Raw genomic sequence first — 12,132 nt, 5'->3', positions numbered from 1 at the left:
GGAAAGTTTGGATCCCAAAGCACAGGATCATTTGGAAACCAACAGATTTGGAATGCTAAGCACAGGATATCGCACTATGTGTAACACATGCATCAGTTCTAAAAATAGTGGGGTATATTTCAAGTAAGTTTTACAAACACTAGAAGTCTGTAGATTCCAATTATAAATATGTGGAACAGTACTTCAGTGATAGCAATAAGTGAATATGGAATGGAGCAAAATAAGCTTGAATGTCAAATGCTATATGTAGAATACCGAATGCTTGCTTTAGGGATTTGATGGAAATACTAAAGTATCTAAAGTAGATTAAAAGGTTCTTCTAAGTATTTTCTCCTATGTATTTTTTGTTAGATGCTACCGTGTTGTGAGGCTATTTATTTATACTAGCAAACGTTAGAGAGCTTCAGTAATTTGAGAGAATTCTTAGTTATGAAGTATATAATTAATAAAAACTGAGGTTTTTTCATGTTTATGTATGGAAACAGATTTGGCTCAGGAGACTGTGAATTAAATACATTAATTTAAGAGTAAGTAAAATGATCATGTTCATTAAAAAAACTTTTCTTTTTTGATGTTTTACTTTCCAACTGCCTAACTCTTTGGTTTTCATCTCTCTCACCTCACTTTTGTTCTTTATTCTGTGATCTATAATTACACTTTAAATCAAAATTTACAGGATAAAAGCATGCATCTTTTCCCTTTGTTATCCCTAGGACAGGGTTTCACCAGCTTCCTTGTCTCATTTCATTGTCTTGTTTCATTTCACTGGTGTCATCATGTGCTCCCTTCCCTACCATTCTGTACTGTGTCTTGTGTTACTGCTTTCATCTCATGCCTACACTACACCATTATGTTGGTCATAGCTAATTCATCCTAATGAGAGTAGAAAAACAAAATTTGTGCACTACAGAAATCCTCGAAAGTAATATAGATTAGGCATAGCTATTGATCTTTTTCTGTAAAACCTGTCAAGATTCAGTCCTAAGTTGTTGAAGTTGGTTCACAGTGTATTGCTAGAGAGTCCATACTGGACTAAAGAGCTGTGCTGGCTTAAATTTATTTCACAAATGCATTGCTAAATATTATTTCCAGACAATATGAGCTTCCAGAGCTCTTCCCACCTTTTCAGTAAAAACAAATTTCTCTTCTCTGGTTTAGTAAGCCATCCCAATAAAAATAAATAAAAATTTTATACCTAGTTATTGATGTGACTGTACTATGCTAGGGGGAATACACGTATACAGTAAAAATGAGAGTATATGTGGAAGCTGGACTAATATATATTGAAGTTTTTAAATGATTATTTGTACTAATAAATCATAAACATTTACATATTTAGAAATGTATTTATCAGAAACATAACAATTTTTCTTGTTTAGTAATCAGAAGGTATTACGCTTTCCTCTTTAAGATTGTCATAATGACTACTGCTATGACTATGATTTTGGTCAATGTAGATTCTGCAGTATGACCATCTGCAAGTATTTCACAGTTTTCATAGATTCCTAACCTAGCTCCAGTAAAGGGAATTTCCTTTTCTGATGTCACCACAACTGTTGTATTTTGTCAAGACTAAAATGAAGCACAATCATTTAGGACACAAAATGGGAATTTCTTAAATGGGTGGATAATTCAATTTTTTTCTGGTGTGGTTTTATATCATTTCATACACCTTATAGCAAACTGCTAAGCTAAAGATCTGTTGTAGAGGTAGAAATAACTTCATAAAAGGTTGCAGAAATCTTGAATTGTAGTTTTCAGAATATTTGCAATAAATGCCTTCCACAGTAATGATTGTTTTTTGCCATATAGGTATGTAAATGTGCCAATTCCAAGTACACATAAAGAGAAGATTATTTCAAGTCAGATTCTGAAAATTTGCCTTGGTAAATGAATGATTGTGTTGGTCTTCTATTTTTCTAGTGTGTTGTATTTGCTATGACATCTGGTCAGATGTGGAATCACATCCGTGGGCCCCCATATGCTCATAAGAATCCCCAGAATGGACAAGTGGTGAGTTAATTCTTTTAATTTTTTTTTTTTTTTTTTTTTGGGGGGGGGGGGGGGGGGAGGGGATTTCACTTACTATACTGAATGTGTGACTACAGATATTTGCATTGTATGACAATGGGCCAGAGTCTGAAGTCTCAAATTCCAAGCATACTCTGTTACAGAATTTTTGATGTTTTAGAAAATTCTACTGCCTTTTATTTGAACAATGAAATTTTGTAATTCTTTTATTATGCTTCCAGCTGCAGTGAATGTACTAGAAAGTGTTTCATAGCACACAGTTTCCACTGCTCAGTGATAAATGGCTTTTGTCATTTTGTAGAAACATATTCTCTCTCAATGTGAAAAGCAATTTTTTTTAACTTACACAAACCTTTGAGATCTATAACCTCTTCGTCTTAAGCATTTTAGTTAGAAAAGTTGACAAAAGAAACACATTAAAATATTTGCCATTTAATTTAAGTTCTCTATCAGCTTCTTGGGAAGATACCATTAACTGAACACTCCTGGAATTGATATTATATTCTTATTATGCTGTCTTTGAAAGAGTTTTCATACTTGCTCCTTTCTGCTTATAAATGAACAAATGCTCATCGGAGCTCACAAGGAGAAACTCTTTGCCTACTTTGGGACAGGGCAGGTAAAGAGGACCATGTATAGTTTCTGGTACTCTTCCTTATTTACTACTTTTCTAATAAATTATTGTGAAACTTAGGCAGGAACCTTTTCTGTAAATGTATGGCGTGTTCAGCCAAGTTCAGCTTTGACAATCACTAGTTAAAAGAGATTAGCTGATATCTTGGAACTTAAAAGCAAATTTGTTCTCTCTGTGTCTTAGTTGGACTTGCAAAAAAAAAAAAAAAGATGTTTTGATCACTGATCTGCTTTGTATCAGGAATATAACAGCATACTGAGATCATAAAATGGCATAATTCAATCTGTCAACCTTGTTATGTGGAAGGAGAGCTAGTAATGTGGTAAATAATCTTTGCAAAACACAGTTTATAAAAGTTTAAAATTTTTCATTACTGCCTTGCAGTAATAAACTTACGAAGTTTTCCGATAGAGTGACAGAAAGAGAAATACTGCATAAAAAAAGAACCGTTTCTGTTAGTCTTTTACCATACCTAGGTTTATACAGTGCATTTCTTAAAGACTTGTTTCTGAAGTGTAATCTACCTTAAATCATTTAAAAATATCCCTTTTATCCTTTCTCAATCTTTGCCATCTTGTTTTGTTTTTTTTATAGCATGAACTCAGATTCATACTATAAAAGCTGTTACTTTGGTAGTGCAAACACAAGCAACCAAATAATGAGAATAACCATAACAATGATCTTAAATTCTAGTTGCTAAACTGCTGTATTAGTCAACATGTCTACTTATCTATTTTTGTTCCACTAGATGTCTTCAGGTAGGTTATTTTGATTCTCTGTTTCACTTTCCACATGTTCATGTGCCAGTGCTTTTATCTCATTGGAGCTACTTTGGTCAGTATGTAAAAAGTCAAATTCTAAGAATTTAAAAGGATGTAGGTAAACACAGGATCACCAAGCTCCTGATTAATTTAATACATCACTGACCAATAGTTTTGCAACTTAAAGCTCTGATTTTTACAAGTGCTAGAAGCTTAAGTGTTTTGCAGACCATTACATGACATTTTTTTCAAGAAAACATTATTTAATATGTTCCCATTTCATTTTATCTGACAGTCATCTATGTTCCTCAAAATCTTAAATCACAAAGCTGCTTATATAATGCTTCTGTAAAATATATTCAGCCATAATAATAATAAGCATTGTTTTTGTATTGTCTGCAACTGCAGTTTCTATATCTGAATGAAATTTAACTCACTGCTTTATTTCCAGTGCTGAAGACTTAGTACCAATTCCAAATTTACATGCCAATACAAGGATTTCTTGTATACAGTACTGACAAACTGCTTTCAATGATCTTAACATTTAAACTCTTGTTTTCAACAGAAGGCACAGAATAGCTCACCAAGCTTAGTTGTTTTATTGTTAGATTCAACTTCATAATTCTTAGCTTTTTGAATTTCCTAAGAGTTAGTGGTTCATTCTCTACTGTAGGGTCTAATATGCCACCAGACTTTGAGAGGGATAATATTCTGTCTTTATCATAAACTGTTTCTTGCCATCTCCATTTATTTGCTTAGTTCTTGTCATAATTTTAGTTGGCACTTCATTTCTCTTCCTTAAATTCCTTTAAAAAAAAATAATAATTAAAAAAAAAGATGAAAAAGCACTTGTTTGCTTGCCTTAAACAACACTAGTTCCTAGAATCATTTTATTGTAGAAGTACTGCTAACATTTCTTAAAATTTTTAACTTCTGCTCTGCGCTTATGGTTCTTTGCTTGATTACCAAAATTGCTTTGATTCTGTGATTATGTTCTTGCAGCGAAGCTTTTAAGCCATATTTCTGTAATTCTGTAAAGTGGATACACTCTCTTAGTGAGGTTTCTGGAGTTGCTTTCTGTATTTATCCCTGCATTCAGCTAATTTTAGTTTTGGGATTCATATACTATCTTTCAGTTCTGCTTTTTGTTGACCAAACTAGTTCAAACTAGTTGTGCTAGATTTCTGTCTTGATGTTATCTGTTGTATTTTTGGATAACAAGTTGAAGGACAAGCTTGATCTAAAAATAATGCAAATGGTTTTGAAAGCTTATAATTTTCCTTCATTATTTAGAAACGATTAGAATTTGGAAAGTTTGTGTGCAGGGGGAGATGCTGTGTTTTCCTTGTCAGATAGTAGATGCCTTTCTACACAAGCTGATGCTTTGTGAGATGGATAATAGTTTTGCTTGCCACTGTATTAATTGGATTCTTTTCCTGTGTCTTGTATTTTAAAAGCTTGCTAAAACTGTTCAAGTGTAACAAAAAGTGTGTTGTTAGGAAGTAATTTTTATACATTTTGGTATTCTTTTAATGGATCAGATCAAATATAAATATGTCTTTTACATTACAATATTGTGTAACATTTTTAAAACGGAAGCTTTTTATTCAGGAACCATCTTTGAAATATTACTTTTCAAATTGTCTCCCAGATGGGGATGTCTAGTAATCTGTATGTTTCTGTAGTTAAATAAAAATGTTTGACGTCTCTGATACATTTTTTTTCATTTGCCAGTGTAAACATAAGGTACTCTATGAAAATTTATACTTGGACTATGAAGATACTGAATTCACAGCAGCCTTCTATAGCAAATAGCAAAAACAATTTTCATGTGATGTAATCTAAATCTAATAAAAACGAAAGCAGAAACAAACCACCAAAACAACCACCTGAACTATTTATTGGAACTGTCGTTAGAAATACTTTCCCTCTCGAGCTCAGTAGATCATAGTAAATTGTCTATTTGCTTTCAACATTTGTCTAAATATGTATACATGTAGACTGTATTTGGAATGTGTGATTTTTTCTGAAAGTGGCCGTGTTATTTGGTTCAGCTTCAATATATAAAAATGTCTGTGTGACAGAATATATTTATACTATGTATTTCTTTTGGATTTTTTTTAAAGTTCACAAAGGTTATTGTCCCAGTGTCTAACATAAGATATCCAGATTAACCTTGTACCATAGCAATGTTTTGGTGCGTCCATCAACAGTAATTATAAATGTACTATTGAAATTAATACTTTTTTTTTTTACTGGAATAGCTAATCATGTTAATATACTTGATAGAAGTGAGAAGTAGGTTATTTACTTAGGGTTTATTCAATGAAATAGATTTTCTGCAGTCATCACAACTGAATTTTCTTAGAAATTTTATCTAGTGAAGGGTTTCTCTAGTCTTTTCTTAAAATTTTCATCCTGATTCAGTCAAGAAAAACTGTAGCAATTGGCAGTGTAAGGAGTGGAGCTAATGTAAAAGAAAACAAAGTATCAAGTAATTCTCAGCGCGTTAAAATGAACAACATTGTAGCGTTTGGAAAACTATTAACAGATGTATCCCTCCTAATGTTTTGAGGTTGAAGGAGGGGTAGTCATGTTGGCTTTTCAATAACTTTCTTTATAACAAATGTTTCTACTTTGATATAAGAAAAGGGCTCTCTTACCCAACATTTTGCACCCATTTTTAATGTGGGAAGAGAAGGAAGTAAGAGTTCTCATGACAAAATTTTTTTTAGATGAGAGATAGGAACCTCTAAGTTATCAATTCTTGACGCATGCATACTGTAAAAGTTTAGATAGGCTCATTTTATTGCAGTACTGTATTTTGGCTCAGTAAAGATAGAACACATTCTCATCAAATAAAAGTGGATTTTGGACAATCAAGCAGGCAGCAATTATTTTGTCATTATAAAATCCAATTAAAAAAAAAAAAAAAAAGCCAGATTTTAATTGCTACTCATAACAATAGAAATTCAATTTTAATTGATCAGTATTTTCAAGTAATAAACAGTTCTTCCCACTGCCCCCCTTCCTTTTAAGTATGTGCTGATAGTCTTCTAGAAGCAATTCAGTTTCATTTGGAAAATGAACTGCTCTGTGCAGAAGAGTTTTATATCAGAAGTCAGATGAAGCTCAACTACGTGAAGCTGCAAAGCTCATAACCCACTGTATTTTACCTTTCCATTTAATTTTTTTATCCTTTTAAATTTTGTTTCCTTTAAGAACAGACAAGGTAAGTTTTATCCTGTTTGGCAGACACCATTGACTTTAATATGATTAAACTTTGCCAAGCAGTATGCCTCTTCAGAGTTTCTGAAAGTCTGTCTTTTCTTAAGTGGTGGTGTCGTTATCAGATCACAAAAATATTCACACTGGAAATGAGAAAAAGATACTAAGCCTGGAGATGATATTCATTGTAGCTGAATAGAACTGAGCAGATGTTATTCCTGTACTTTAAGATTGTTGTTTGTTCTAAAACCTTAGGAAATATTTTAAACAATTTTGAGGGAGTGAGGAAAGAAGAGAGAGAAAACTCTGCCAGCATTCCTTGTTGCATAGTTGTCTTTTCCTAAGTCTGATAGATTATTTTACGAATATTTCATATTCCCTTCCTGAAGATAACCAGATAACCTTTAACAAAAGGATATTGATGTTACTTTTGTTGCAGTAAAATTTCAACATTGTGTGATGATTCAAGTATCAAAATATGTTCTATCCTTCAGAGACTTCCAGGGTTAAAGATCTAGTATATTCTTCTGTTGAAGAGCAGTTCAGTCTCCATATAGTTTTCCAGTAAACATTGGAAATACTGTCATTTCAATGTAACAATGTTAGATTTTTCTTACACCTGTGAAAAATGTCAAGAGAAAGAACAGACATTTGAAGTACTATCTGAATTTTGCTGCTTCACTTTTGTTTTTAATCTGGAAATCAACAGTTACTTACTACTTGCTATTTTGATATATATATGTAAAATGTATTGTATATGTTTTCAAAGAAACAAATTAGTCTGATTGGTCCAGCTCTCTTGCCAATATTTATTCCTTTCTTTAGCTAATCTTTCATGTTTACTGACTATCTGAAGGAACAAATAATAGAAGATGACTAAATTAAAAGGTAAACTAAAAAGTCTTATTCTATACACAGATTGTACTTCTGGGTTTCTAATAAGCAGTAGGATCCTCCCTTTTATATAGCAGATACTTCTCTGTCTTAAAACTTTCTGCTATTCTGCTATGTCCAAGGGGTGTAGATATATTGCTAGTAAAATGTCCTGTGTGTGAAAACAGAACTTCAAAACTGAGCTCTGGAAATATGCAGAAATATTTGGGCATATTAGTATTCACAGCCATTTTGTGTGGCAGTAATCTGGAGAGAATCTAAACAATAATGGGTACCTTGCCTTCTGAGTGTGTATTTAACCAGAAGTATACTACAGTAAGTGGAAGTAATTGGGATAGGATGGAGTCCTGAAAATAGACAGATCAACTGAAATTGTAAAAACACAGCAATGTGGGGGAGAACACTTCCTACAGAAAGAGTATACTACCAAGTTAGTAAGTGCAGTCCAAATTTATAATACTGGTTTGAGTTTTTTCTTCTCCTTTGCTTCTCAGTATTGTTAACATTGACATCCATTTCATATTTTTAACATTAACATCCATTTCATATAGCCCTGTAATTCTAAGTGTGCAAGAACTTAGAAGCAGGAGGGGCCTTGTATGACCAGTCATGGGCAAGTGCACCTTATCAAAATCTTAAACCTAGGATTTGTTCCCACACTCATTTCAGTGCACTACTGTAGCACTTTGTATTCTAATGAAAAATTTTGACTGATTTGCCATTTATTTGTCATTGCTTGCCTCTGAGTTGAGTTCCTTCTTGTCTCTTGTGCACATTTATAGATACCCTTCCCATTGGCCTTCACTTTCTAAAGCCTAGACAAATTCTTCTTTCTGATAAAATAGTATTTTGTTCTTTTTACTTGCTTCCTGTTCATTATAGACAAATCCTCACTAGAGGTGATGAGTAGTTTATTAATATATTGCAAGTATGTTTTGTATCCTGAATCTGACTTAATTTTCTGATGGGCAAATCACAATAATTAAGAACATGCTTATACTCACTTTTCTCAGTTGTTTTCAGGTGAGAACATAATTTGTGGAAATTTTCTTACTTCCCAAGCAAATAGCTTTCATTTCTTCCTGTGTAATGTAGTGTTGTTTTTAAATCTCATTTTTTTCTGATGTTGGCTGAATTTGATATTACCTGTTTTTTTACATGCCATCAACTTGATACTTAATAAATTAGTCTCAAAATGTGGGCTTCTGTTAAATATTTCTAAAACCCAGTTGAGCCAGCTATTCAGTGTTCTATAATGTTTGCTCTAAACCCATTTTTCTACCTTTAAATGTAGCAGAATGAATTACTAAAGACTAGAAAAGTAATACCACGTTTGTTTGTCAAGAGGATTAGTTGCCTTATGAAACATATTTTGTCTGCTGAATATGGTCTCAATTTCTTTGGAATAATTACTTCATCTCATTTTTCATGTTCCTTCATACATTTAATTGTTCTCTATTTCAGTTTCATCCAAAAGCATTTCAAGTTAATGAAAGCTAAATTTGCTTTTGGAATCCATGTGTTTTCCATGTATGCTAATCCATAGATACACACTAGCATACTCTGATAGACTCAGGATAAATATATAAAAAAATAACATTACTTTTAGGGTTTAAGGTACTAGATTTGAAATTAGGCTTTTTGAGTTTGCCATTAGCACTGCATAGATGTATTTTGTCAGCTGCAAATCTCTGGCTGCCTTTTATTCATCAGTAGCATTGCTGAAAATGGGATTCAAAAATTAGGTAATTATCACTTTTTACTGCATATTAACTTCTTTGCTTGCTCTCTGTTTCAGTGGTTGAAATATGAGCTATCTCTTTTCATTTCATTTGCAGAGTCACCTCAGCTTACTTCTTGACAACTTTCATTTTATCTGCAAGCTTTCTGACCTTTTAGGAGAGAAATATATTTGCTAGTCAGTCTCTTTTCCACTCTCCCTAAGGTTCATTATTATTCCTTTTGGGATAATTAATTAGCAAGGTCTGGAATCCATTCCTGAATCATCTTTTCATCTATCTATCTATCTATCTATCTATCTATCTATCTATCTATCTATCTATCTATCTATCTATCTATTTAAATTGATACAGATGCAAGGTAGCTTGAGGAACTATAACTGTTAGTTTGTGATTCATTCAGTTCACCAAATTTTCTAGTATAGATGACTTCCCTCATTAATTTTTCATTTCACTTGACCTCTTTTGAAAAATGAAATCGTGTTATTGCTCATCTTTTAGTCTAAGTTATTAAATTAATATGGATCATTTTCTCTGCAATTTTTATACTTCCTGCGACTTCACAATACCTTTTCTCTTATGAAAACTAGATTTAAAACAGTATTGTTTCTTGTTGAACTACCGACTGAAGATATGATCTGCCAGTTGTCACATACACATCAGTGATGCCTGCTGTTATTACTATCTATTTCAATTGCTATGTAGAAAATTAGTCTTATGTCTATAATAAGGAGGTTTTTTTTCTAAATGCTTTTCAGTTGTTCAGCTTTGTGAAATCCCCCACCATGAATGGAGCCTGTGTTATCTGCTGAAATGTTGAAATTTTTTTCTTTCGCCAGGGCCTGAAATGTTCTTCTGAAGCTCAGCGCATTACTTTCTCACTTCCATTTTTCTGCATCAGTACTTAGTTCAGATAAGGAGTGCTCATTAGAACACCTTAATCACTTTAATTTCCACCTTATATGCTTGAATCATGATTCTGTGATTTGGTTGTCATTACACAGGATTCATGGAATGTGTTTCTTTTGAATGAAGATAAAAGGTGGACTCCAGGAGTTCACTCAATACACTTCATGCTGCTGCTGTTTCTGTCAGTCCATAGAACCAGAGAGAAACTACTGTGAAGTAAAACCACTTGAAATATGTAGACTGGGTAGTAGGTTCTGAGAATTAATAGGCAATACTTGCTCATAGAAATAGCCTGGGAGTCTGCAGCAGCTAAACATAAGCATCCTTGCATCAGTATTGATGATCGTCTTCAAGTATTGGTATTTCCTCTGATATGAAGGGTGATAATGAGCAGGGGGTTACAGTTCCATGGAGATATTCCAAACATGGGTTTGTATTTCAAGCTATGGCAGGGGAGATTCAGGCTGGACATGAGGAAGTATTACTTTTCAGAAAGGGTGGTCAGGCACTGGAATGGACTGCCCAGGGAGGTGGTGGAGTCACTGAGCCTGGGAGTATTTAAGGAAAGGCTGGATGTTGTGTTGAGGGACATGGTTTAGTGGAAGCTATTGGGAATAGGTGAGCGGTTGGACTGGATGATCTTGAAGGTCTTTTCCAACCTTGGTGATTCTATGATTCTATGATTCTATGATTTGTTCCTGGGTCGAGGCATGTATTACATTTTACCATATACGCTCTGATAATAGTTCCTCAAATGAATGTTCATCTCTTTCTTGCTGATGTATGTGTATATAAAAAGCACAGCTAGAAGTAACTTTGAGATGTGTCAACATTTATCTTAGCAGCTACTGCAGTCATCATCTATGTTAGGCTTCTCTTACAGAGCTGTTCCTCTGCATCTCTGAGGTTGTGATGCAGACAGTAATATTTTGTGTTCTCTGACTGTTGTTTTGTTTGGGGTGATTTTTTTTTTCCCTTTTGTCTTCACAATTGCTGATGAAGGGCTAATTACGAAATGCCACAAAGACAAATAGTGATCCCCAGTCCTTGAGCAGGAAAGACTGTAACAACTGCTGCTACTGTAGCTGTTCTTTGTCTTAACTGCAAACAACATAATACACTGAACTATAAAAGGATAACATTTATTACTCCAAGAAATAAAAATTCTTTCATAGACATAAAGGAAAAAGCTCATTCTTCTAACAGAACTAACAAATACTTCAGTTTATAGGTATATGTGTATATTTAATAATTTAAATATTTCTCCTTTCAGTTTAAAAGATGGTTCTGTTATTCCTGATGATTTTAATTTGTCCAGCTTAAAAAAAGTGAAATAGGACACATTCAAACATACAGAAATTGCATTTTAATATCTATTAAAAAAATAGTGTATTTCTCAAAAGACTTTGCTAGAAAAGGGTTGCTAGATAGTATTAAAAATACTAGTTTTGAGGGAGACAAAAGACTAACCTTCAAACTTTTTCTGACTTTGTCTCTTATCAGTCATGCAAGTGTCAGAGTCATAATGTGAATACTCAAGAAGGCTTTGAATTGTCAATAGAGGAAGCTTCCTCTTTGAGCTTATATTCACTGGAACAGAAGAGATAACGCTATTATCAGTGTTTCAGTGTTCTTATAGTGTAGCCAATTTCTCATTGAGTGTACTGAAATGCAGTTTTTAATACAGTTTAGATATTAGTATAATGATAAATACATCAGACTTTAAATACTGAATTCTGAACTGTATCTGGGCTGTTTCAGTATAAAGTTCTACTCTTATATGTCTCAGATATTTGTGAATACTTTCTGAAAAAAAGTGGTTTTTAAATACATTTCTACCCCCACACATCTCCACCCTCTTTTTTTTTTTTTTTTTTTTTTTTTTTTTTTTTTTGAAGTTGACATTAAAATCTACATTTATTTCTGGAATGTGAAC

At 33.0% G+C, this 12,132-nt stretch overlaps 1 protein-coding gene across 1 annotated transcript in view; it reads left to right on the top strand.

Annotated features, from left to right (window-relative positions):
* Positions 1–12,132, top strand: part of TUSC3 (tumor suppressor candidate 3) — a 107,528-nt gene that overhangs the window by 54,845 nt on the left and 40,551 nt on the right. Inside the window, exon 6 of the mRNA XM_048942189.1 lies at positions 1,924–2,013. Coding sequence (XP_048798146.1) covers positions 1,924–2,013 — 90 coding nt within the window. The remainder of the gene's footprint in view (positions 1–1,923; positions 2,014–12,132) is intronic.

This window comes from Lagopus muta, chromosome 4 (genome assembly GCF_023343835.1).
Source record: "Lagopus muta isolate bLagMut1 chromosome 4, bLagMut1 primary, whole genome shotgun sequence".
NCBI lineage: Eukaryota > Metazoa > Chordata > Aves > Galliformes > Phasianidae > Lagopus > Lagopus muta.
Note: the sequence above shows the minus strand (reverse complement) of the source record. Positions and strands in the feature narration are given on the sequence as shown.